Raw genomic sequence first — 10,392 nt, 5'->3', positions numbered from 1 at the left:
AATATATAATAAGAAAAAAAAGAAACATTGTTGACATTTGGGGTTACTTTTAATTTTGAAATAATTTCAAAGTTATTAGAAAGTTGCAAGAATAGAACACAGCAAGGAATTCCCATATACCCTTTCCCCAGATTCACTAATTCTACATTTTGTCCTATCACCACCATCATCTTCCCACCATGCTTTCCTATGAACAAAGACATTCTCATACACACCCACAATTTATCAAAATTAGGAAATTTAACAAACTCCCGAAGTAGCTTTCACATTCAAATTCCTGAAGTATTTTTAATAGGTTTTTTTGCGCTATCTCCTCTTCCAGCAGAACGATGGCCCCAAACTGAATTTTGTGTGGTTTCCCATTTTCTCTTGGATTGGATATAAGAATCAAGGCATGATTTGTAGCCTGAGGTCCTCAATGGCTTCAGAAGAGAAACAACACTGTAATGAACAGAACTTTGCTTCCTGTCCCCACTGATGACTCAGCCACAAATGGTGCTGACACCTAGGCATTCATTCCACCACCGGGGAAGCACAGCTCTAGGCACGGATACTCATGTGGGCAGAGTGGCTGCCTGGGCTTTCTGTGAAATGCACAACTGCTCATCTCTCTTTCCTGGTTACACCCCTCCCCACTCAAGCACGGCACACAAGGCCAGCCATTCACCAAGAGTTCCCCAATTACTGGCTCTTCCTCTCCGCCACGCCCGTTTCCTGTACTCCATCCAACAGAACTTTCTTCCAGGAGACTTGTTTTCTTGCCTCTGTGCTTCTGCACACAGAATTCCCCATCTGGGGAAAGTTCTTCCCTCCTCAAAATTTTCTATTTTTTCCCCCAAGGCCTAACACTCCAGTACAAAATACTTCAGTCCCTTTGTTAGAAATAATTGGTCCCCATTTTGAGTTTGAACCAGCATGAATGAGTGCACTTGTATTAACAGTGCTTCTCTTTGGTCCTTTGTTAGAGTTGGTTGCTCTATGAATCTGGCAATTCTGCGTTTGAGCTTCCTTGTGCAGAAGCCATCTCGCTTTTCTTCTTTCCTTAGGCATTGCCCTGAACAGGGTGAGGCATAGAGTAGACACTGGTGACTGATTATAGAATGAACAGATGAATTACCCTATGTGGGAGGGGCAGACACTTGGTTATAGAGATGATGTATATAAATGCATATTAATCATTCGAAAAAGTATGCTTTTGAATACAAACACTCAACACGATTTTGAAAAACTTTTAAGTAGATATCTAATTTTTCACACCATACTTTTAATTATAACCTCCTTTACTTATATAGAATTTTAAGTTAAAAATGGTTATTTTCCTTAGTACTCATAACCATATGACACAGACAGGCTAGACTATATTAACCCCATTTTACAGGTAAGAATGGGAACATTCTCATATTTAGTATAAGATCCAGGATATAAACCCTGGACTTCCACACTCGCAACTGCTCTTTTTCCATGACTTTTTGATACATCATTTTAAAAGTAACCTGATTTCACAATGCTTCACAGTATAAAAGTAACATCTATAACATGTAATCCTGGCAGGTTAACTCTTGGGGCAACCAACATAATTACCTTATAATCTGACACATTTTAAGGCACTGTTAATACCTCCGACTCAATCTCACAGCTATGTGCGTAACAGGGAAGAACATTTTGTATTCTATTACAAGTTCATCACTAAAGGGATGTTGCCTATAAACTTAAATTATACATAACGGCCCATGTCTGGGAATCTGCTCCCAGGTAATGAGCATTAAGCTAAGAAACCTTTGTTTGCTGACCAGGCCCACCTGTGAACAACTAACACAGCCCCTTTGAAGGCTGATGGGAACCCAGAAATACTTGACTTTACTCCTTCTATCAATATAAAAGAAACCTGAATTCCAACACAGGCAAGACAGTTTTTTGGGGTACAAGCTCACCATCTTCTTGGCTTATTGGCTTTCTGAATAAAGTCCCCATTCCTTGTCCCAACAACTCATCTCTCCATTTACTGACCTGTCAGGTAGCAAGCAGGATGATTTTGGACTAACACGTTTGAGCGCTCCATGAACCCAAACTGCAGCAGAGCCGATCTTAAAGGACCAGGGAACACAATAGTTAAGCATGTTTTTAGCTCTTAAGCTTGGCCTGGCACACCCTCGCCGCCTACTTAGATGGCAAGTTGAAGCAACTATGAGTGATAGCAGCAGAGGCAAGGCCCATGTAGGGATGGACACCAATGACAAACACAAGCACGATCAGAACCCCTTTTTAAGACTAAGGTCTCCACGAGTGCTGGTCTACCTGCAGAGTAGAGGGCAATACTTCTGGATTCTAGAATATATAAGGAAAGGGTCCAGATGTGCTGCTTGTCTGGGGCCTGAAAGACCAAATGGTGCTAATTTCATCCATGCCAAATCAAGAAACTGGCTCACTCTTTCCAGACTTGGGTTTTAAGAAACCATCAGGAAAACCAGAAAATTCCATCTTGAAGCCCAGCAGAACTAAATGGTGGGCATTTCCCTGGTTCATAGACGGCACAGGGACTCAGTAATCCACCATGGCATTCTTAATAAGTTCAAGTAGCCCCCTGGGGTTGGTCCACTGCTGTCTTGTATTCATGCTTAGGTATTCATTCATTAACTCTAGGATAGAAGATGTGACAAAGCATCCCTCCTCCATGGCATGAGTCTTTGGCTGGTTTCAGAGGTGGAAAGCGACCAACACAGAAAACACACAGGAATTTTTCCTTGGAACTGGGGTGCCAATATCACCATCTTTTCCCTGAACTTTCCCTCTCCAGTTTCTGAAGATAGAGGAGAAAATAAACTGAAGATATTGGGTAACAATTCCAGAAAACAAAAACACATGCTTCCAAATGCACTATGCTTTCAGATGTTCTGGGTTTATTTAGTTCAGCTGCTGGTTCACCTGACTGATGCGTTCACTTCCATAGGTGAGTTTCCGAACAGACTTCAGATTTGGAAATCCCCAGGCCACATGAGGTTCCACAACAGGAAGGGTTTTTATGGTTTGAAGGGTTACTTTCACAAAGACATCACTGAAAATCTTATTCAGGCTGTCTTGCAATTGGTCCACTGCCACCGGTAAACTCACCCCATTAATCCTCTGGATGACTACAACAAAGGCCAAAGAATGTTTATCCGGCACTTTCAAGCCAAGAAGTTTCACTTTCAGTTGTCTGTGGTCAGTGCACCCCGTCACACAGTTTCGGCTAGGAATCATGGAGGAACCATTTTAGTTGCTAAAACGACCGATTTTCCATTCCTCTGTACCTTCTTTTGCAAAAGCTTTGCCTGGATGGCTCCGAGGACCTGATAAAACTTCCACTTTTCCAGGAGGTTTTCTAGAACCAGAGGCATCTTCTCTCTTAGCTCCTCCTCCGCCATCTTTCCGAATCTGCGACTACTGCTCATGCGCAGGTGGGGAAGCGAGGACCCGCTGTCTACTGGACCAGAGAAACGTCTGTGCCGGCTCTTGGCTGGATGACCAGGACCGTCCCTGCCCTCTTAGCAGCGCTGAATCGCTGCGATCTTGCTAACCCTAATTCCTGGTGAAAGTTGCATAGAACTGCCTTTACAAGGCTTCCAAGCTTTTTACAGCTGTGTCATGTTTAAAACCTAGCCCTTTAGGTTTCAACTGTACTGTCATAATGCTGGGGCGAGGCTGTGAACACCGAATCGCTTTCCACCGCACACGCTCTCTTCATGATTTTCATAGTCCACAAAAGTTTTAATTTTTGGATTAATTGTATTTATGTATTTTAGAACAACTGTTTACTGTAAACCTCAGAAAGTGAAGCGATAACTCCTTTGAAGATATCCAATGGATTGGAAATACTAGATGATTTGATACCTACTATTATTTTAAAAAATACACAAAATATGCGATTTCTTTTTTAACTGCTTATTTTCCCTCTTTTCCCTTTAACTCATATTTCCGTTCCACACATGTTATCTTAGCGTATTTTTTTTTTTTTTTTTGGCTTGAAAATCTTTTACTGTCGTATGCTGTGCTGTTAGTCGCTCCGTGTCCGAGTCTTTGTGACCCTGTAGACTGCAGCCCACCAGGCTCCTCTGTTAGTGGAGTGGGTTGCCTGCCCTTCTCCAGGGGATCTTCCCAACCCAGGGATCGAACACAGGTCTCCGCATTGCAGATGGATTCTTTACTGTCTGAGCCACCGTGGAAGCCCCTGAAAACACGTGTATAAATTTATACTTAATACTTTTCCTTTCCTCTTGCTATAATTTTTTTTACGTCAGGATCGAGTTATCATGACAACTGTAATTCATACATCGGGTGAAAGTCACCTAAATAATGACCAAACGGTAAAACGTATTAGAAGGGCTTTACAGTGAAGCTAGGTTGGTGTTTCTGGTACCTTGAGTTATCTAATGGCTCCTGGGGATTTCATTCCTCGCGGCAACACAGTTTATACAGTAAGATGTGGAGAAGGCAGAGGTATACTTGTTTTTCGCTGGATGAGCGAAGGGCCATGAAGCTACAGGAGGACGAAAACGAGGACCTTCACCACTAGTGACTTCCCCGCAGATTAATTTTAGGAAAGAGAACTTAAGAAAGTTTAAATATGTGGAAAGTCTGTACGTCCACCCCACCAGGCAAGTCTTCCCGTGCCCTCAGTCACACTCCAGGTTGACCACCGAGACCTGAAGTCCCCTCTCCGCCGGCGAGCGACCCCGCCCCCTCCTCGCAGGGGCCGCCCCGCCCCCGAGGAGCCCCGCCCCCGCCGCGCCCCCGCCCCTTCCGGCGCGCGAGGTTTGATTCCCTTGGCGGGCGGAAGCGGCCAGAACCTGACCGTCCCAAAGGTTTTCCGGGATTGCGGTCCGCTGCGTCTGTCTTTCTGCCTGGTTCAGTCCCTCCCTGCCCTCCGCCCTCAGGTCAGTGCTTCCCGCGTGGGTGAGGGCCGAGGTCCCGGCAGTGCGCAGCGCGGGGGACAGCGGCTTGCGCCCACGGTGCTGCTGGCTCACCGGAGTTTTGGGAGACTTCCTGCAGCCCCCGCCTTACGAGTTCGGGTCCCTGGATGAGATAATTAGCCTTTCCGACCCCCGTTTTTCTCCGCTGTAAGTGGGGATAGTGATCGTACCCGCCTCCGGGTTATCGATGAGGTGTGCAGTGGAAGCGCTTGCCACCTAGGAGGCTGGGATAGATGTGAATTCCCATTCCACGTTTGCACGACCTTGAAGGTCTCCGAGAAAGACGTTCAAAGGAGGATTTCAAATTGTTTCTGTTCGTACAACTCAATTTACTGGGGCAGTTCAGTGAAAAGGGAAATGTGTTATGTCTTATCACTCCTCTTTCAGAGTCCAAAGGCTTCCTCTTCCTTCACCTTCTCAAAGTAGTTGCTTAAGAGACTTACACTAAAGGGGAGTATACACCGAATGTTACAGGAGTAAAAGAAGTGGCCCTCACCGAAAGACCAGTAGGGAAAGGGAGACTGCCAAAGGAGGGCGTCGGGGCGTGATCCGGCCCCTCTCATTCCTAGGATGAGTAACTCTTGAGCTTCACCATTGGTATTTCTCTTTGGTAATGGCAAGGGAAAGGGGGAAGGTGGGGCAGCATCACAGGTGCCTGGAGTTTTGCTTAGAGACTAGTGTTCCTCACTTTTTTGTTCATATTTTGGTTTCTATTTCTGTGCTGTGTGGGATAAGTCAGAAACGCCCTCACTGCATCTTCATGGGCTTGTCTCACCAGTGGATCCATCCTTTCAGTATATCTACTTTGGATCAAGGAGATGATCAGATCAATCTCTTACTGCCTTTGGGAATGAATGCCTCTCTGTTGGTGCTCCCAGAAGCCTCTGCAAGGGAACAGAACTGGATGTTAATTAAATGTATTACAAGGTCATATTGTAAGACATTCTGTATTCTGCTTCTCATGTGAAATATCCTCAGCATCAATGTCTTACCAAGCTCACTAGATAACATAAATGTGCTACACAACAGGTAATAGCATAGCCTAAACAAAGACTATGTTGGTAAGAAAATGCCTCCAATTTGTTGCTATCCTATAAAATTTACCGATAAACTTCCTCCCACTATCTAGGCAATTCCTTGTTTCCTCTGAAAAGTTCAGGTCCACAATTTTATATAGCTCCAGTTCTATTTAGTCACATTCAGAAGGACAATCAGGTGTCTGATTGGGGTCGTTTCCTTCTTCTTTAACCACAGTTGGGAGGTTCCCTTCCATGTTTAACTGATCATATACCTCCTTTAGCAGCAGCTGGATAACTCCAGTCACATGTCCTTATTCTATATTTCCAGACTCTAGAGGATAAACAGCGAGGAGACTTAAGAATATTTAGAACCAATTCTACTGCTATCATTATAGCAGTTTGCGATATAGACACTAGTTTTCTTATACAGTAGCAAAAATAATGTTAGCTGGGTTAAATAGTTATAATTTAGGCCCACATTAGTTTTACTTCTCTGAAGACATGGCATGATTTGAGGGAAGGGAGTAGATAAGCAAATGGAAGGAAGAAAAAAAGAGGAGGTATGTGATTCAGTCTTACACTGATGCAGGTCGATCTCTGCTAGTTGACTGGAGGCCATAACCTGAAAGTTCAAAACTCATTTGGGAAAAATCCGTCAATACATTGATTAAGATGCTCTTATGTCCTTTATCTGGGAAAATCAGTTCCAACATCATACCAATTGCTTTCTTTTCCTGAGTGGCAATTAAACATAGTCCAGTCTTTGGTATGGAATTTAGGCATGTGCATGGTGGCCATTAGAATCTTATATTTCCTAAGACCTGTTTCTTTTCCTTTGTCTATTTTCATCTCATGGTCTTTTGTTAGTTTGTTTTTTGGCTGTGCCATGCGGCTTGCAGGATCTCAGTTGCCCATCAGAGCTTGAACCTGGACCACAGCAGTGAAAGGCTGGAATCCTTACCACTAGGCCACTGGGGAACTTTTTCCATTGCGTGGTTTTTAAGCTTCATAATGTCTGTCTGTGTTTCCTCTTTAACCCCTATGTTCTGAATACCCCAATGTTGCATTAGCTGGGGCTCTGCTCTCTAAGGAATGTGATAGCCTACTTTTATATCAGGCAATTTTCTAAACAGATTTATAGCCTAACATCCCTCCATTTCCAATATCCTGGTCACTCTCTTCTCCCTCATTAGGATCCCAAAGATTTCTTACCCTTGTATTGACCTCTGTATTTTACTGCTATTTATACCTGTTTTAAAAGTTCTTAGTCCTATAATTCCTGTCTTTGGAGATGTTGTTCCACTTTATTCCCAATTTGCTCCAGTGACAAATGCGCTTTAAACGGTTTCTGAATTCGTACTGCTGTTAAGGATATTTCTCATCCTGTATCTCAGGTGCCCAGGAAGAATAAATATGTCCTCTGTACTGTCTTCTTGCCTAGAACAACTTTTGCCACTCGAATGGAAGCAGAAATATTTCATTTTATGTCACCAGCTTTCTATTAGCATCAGGACCTGACTTTCCTTCTTTTGTTTGCTTTAGCTATTCGGGCAGACTCAGCTAGATGAAAAGTTCAACCTGCTTATTAAGTTGGTCCAATGCCAGTTCTTCCTAGAAAATGACATATTGTTTACTGGATCTCGGTCTTTTTTCCATTATCTCTATCTTTCTTGCTATTTCAACTTTGACGTTGCTACTAAAACCATTTTTTAAGCTGATTGTTTTCTTGAGTTTTGATATTTTTCCCTCCAAAACTTTCGCTCTAGGGTTTATTTCACTGACCAAATTTTTGAAGGTTTTTTACTTGCTAAATAACCTACCTTTTATCTCCAAGTAAAATGACTCATGGAATCAGAGTGCTTTAAGCATTTTAAGAGGATATTTAAAGGGATATTAAAAAAAAGATCTGTGGCTCTTGGGCTTTTGATAATTTTATTCAGTGTTTTCTCCACCTCAGTTTAAGAAGATGGCCCATGTTCACTATAGTAAAAACCTTCCCTGGTACTCTGTCTTTTCCTTTATAAACTCATCATAGTCCTGAGGTTGAGACTAGACCATACTCTAGGTCTTCCAAAGTCACCACCATTATTAAGATTTAATAACATGCTGGTCACTCGGCTCTGGAAGAGCCAGGATGAAGGACAGAGAACTTAAAAGTTAGTGAGTATGATGCTGGCCACATAGCTGATCCCAGAGCCTTCAGCAGATTTGCTAAAACTCTCCGTGGTGGTAAGGGAGGCTATCTGGCTCTAGAAAGAGCACCAGCCCCAGGTTTCCACTACGGAGTGGTAGTAATTACGACATGCATGAGTTCTGTCCTCTCCAGGTGGAACTTTACCCAAGCCCCAGTTGGCTGTGCATATACTTACCTAAGTGGTGCAGAGAGTGGGGTCCTGGGGTCTTGAACCCTGTACGGCCATACCCAGTCCGCTGCTAGGCCACAGGAAGCTCTGGGCTCAGTAGTCGTACCAGCAAAGGAGAGTTCGTCACTAGCTAGGTCTTGGCTCAAAGCCCTTTGTGATCTCTAGATCCCTTGGTGTGCTGTGCTGGTTTACCTATAAGAAAGCTCCACTTTGCAGCACCTAAACTCAGGTCCCAGGACTTGACCTGTATAGGAGCGCTTCCAAATTTATTTAGAAATCGGCTTCCTAGAAGTTTTCTTTTACTAGTTTTGCTTTTTTCCCTTCCTTCTTGGCTTCCATGAAGCTGTATTCTTTTTGCTTTTCTAATTGTCATCTTCATGATCTTCCTCTTGCCACTCCTAGCTATAGGTCTGGTATGAGTAAGGCCTTATCTGTATATATTTTAAACGTTTGTCTTTAAAGTCTTTAATTGATTTTGTGTGTGGTGTGTGGTAGAGATGCAGTGTTCTTTTTCCCCACATGCCTAACCAGTTGTCCCAGCACCACATCTGCATTTCTTTATGCTGGTACTTCTGAAAGCAGCTTCAGTTCGGGACATGTCAGCCTCTTCTTCCTCTGGGATCTTTGCACCTACATTCTTTTTTTCTGGAATTCTCTTCCTCTCATTCTTTTTCAAGTTAGCAATTTTTCTTAAGGCCTGTGAACTACAAACCATTAGGAACACATCTGTAATTTAAAAACTTTAGGTGTCCTTAGCTTGCTGCAGCAAGAGGAATCCTGCTCCCTAGGGTCTTGGGCATCTCAGTAAGAGTGAGTTGAAAGGGGCTTATGTGGTTTGGGCTTGTGCTGGGGAAACGAGGACCAGTTTTGGAATGGATTCTATCAAAGAGCAGGAGCATTTCAGCTTTTGTCTATGTGAGGAAGAAGGAAGTGGGAGCAATGAGGTAGCGCTAGGGGTGTCATTGGTGAGAGCAGCAGTCTGTCAAATAAAAGGGCGTTATCATTTTAACTGCTTCAGGGACTTCCCTGGTGGTCCAGTGGTTAATACTGTGCTACTGATGCAGGGGGCCTGGGTTTGATCCCTGGTCAGGAAACTAGATCCCACATGCTGCAACTAAGAATTGGCATGCTGCAACAACTAAAGATCCTGCAAGCAACTAAGACCCAGAGCAGCCAAATAAATAAAAATCAATGTTAAATAATTTTAACTGCTTCACATAGGAACATTCTTTACATGGTCATGGATAAGCCCTGTGGGAAACATTGTTCAAATTTTGATGAGAACATCCCAGTCTGATTATTTTTATGATTAACCATTTCTCTGCCTATTTAAAGGACCCTTTTCTATCCTGAAATGATAACAATATTCTATTAAAAGGTTTTAAAGATTTACTTTTCATATTTGTCTTTATTTGATCTGGAATTGATTTTTATGTATGGAGTGAGAGGAATCCAGTTTTATCTTGTTTTGTTTTTTCCTATGGCTAATCAGTTTTCTCAATATGTGAGACTTATTTATATTTGTAGTTACAAGAGTAAGGAGGTAATCTCTTAGTATTTCCCTTTTTGATTGTGTACTGTTTTGTCTTACAGGTTCTTTTTATAATTTTGAGTAAACTTCCAGGAGGACTATGAAAGATTATGATGAACTTCTCAAATACTATGAATTATATGAAACTATTGGGACAGGTAATTAATTTTTTCTTGAAGAGAATAGGTCATCCATATGAGAGTAGAGTGAAATGGGGCAGCCATGAGCTGTTTTTCTTTTTTTTAAATTTACTTATTTTTAAGGAATCTCCATACCATCTTCCATAGTGGCTGTATCAATTTACATTCCCATCAACAGTGCAAGAGTGTTCCTTTTTCTCCACACCCTCTCCAGCAAACAACGAAATTATGTAAAGCAATTATCTTTCAATAAAAAATAAAAAAAAAAAAAAACAGAAGCAATGTTATAAAAAATTCAATAAAGACTCTAAAAATGAAAAAAAATTTACTTATTTTTAGTTGAAGTATAATTGCTTTACAATATTGTGTTGGTTTCTGCCAAACCATGAGCTT

At 42.3% G+C, this 10,392-nt stretch overlaps 1 protein-coding gene across 2 annotated transcripts in view; it reads left to right on the top strand.

Annotated features, from left to right (window-relative positions):
• Positions 1-4,794: 4,794 nt before the first annotated feature.
• The window catches only part of MELK (maternal embryonic leucine zipper kinase), a 70,623-nt gene continuing 65,025 nt past the window's right edge, over positions 4,795-10,392 (top strand). For both annotated transcript variants that reach the window (XM_020878222.2, XM_020878220.2), the window contains exons 1-2: positions 4,795-4,910; positions 9,922-10,017. In XM_020878222.2, coding sequence (XP_020733881.2) covers positions 9,960-10,017 — 58 coding nt within the window. In that variant the 5' untranslated portion in view covers positions 4,795-4,910; positions 9,922-9,959. The remainder of the gene's footprint in view (positions 4,911-9,921; positions 10,018-10,392) is intronic.

Source organism: Odocoileus virginianus, chromosome 18, assembly GCF_023699985.2.
Source record: "Odocoileus virginianus isolate 20LAN1187 ecotype Illinois chromosome 18, Ovbor_1.2, whole genome shotgun sequence".
Lineage (NCBI taxonomy): Eukaryota > Metazoa > Chordata > Mammalia > Artiodactyla > Cervidae > Odocoileus > Odocoileus virginianus.
Note: the sequence above shows the minus strand (reverse complement) of the source record. Positions and strands in the feature narration are given on the sequence as shown.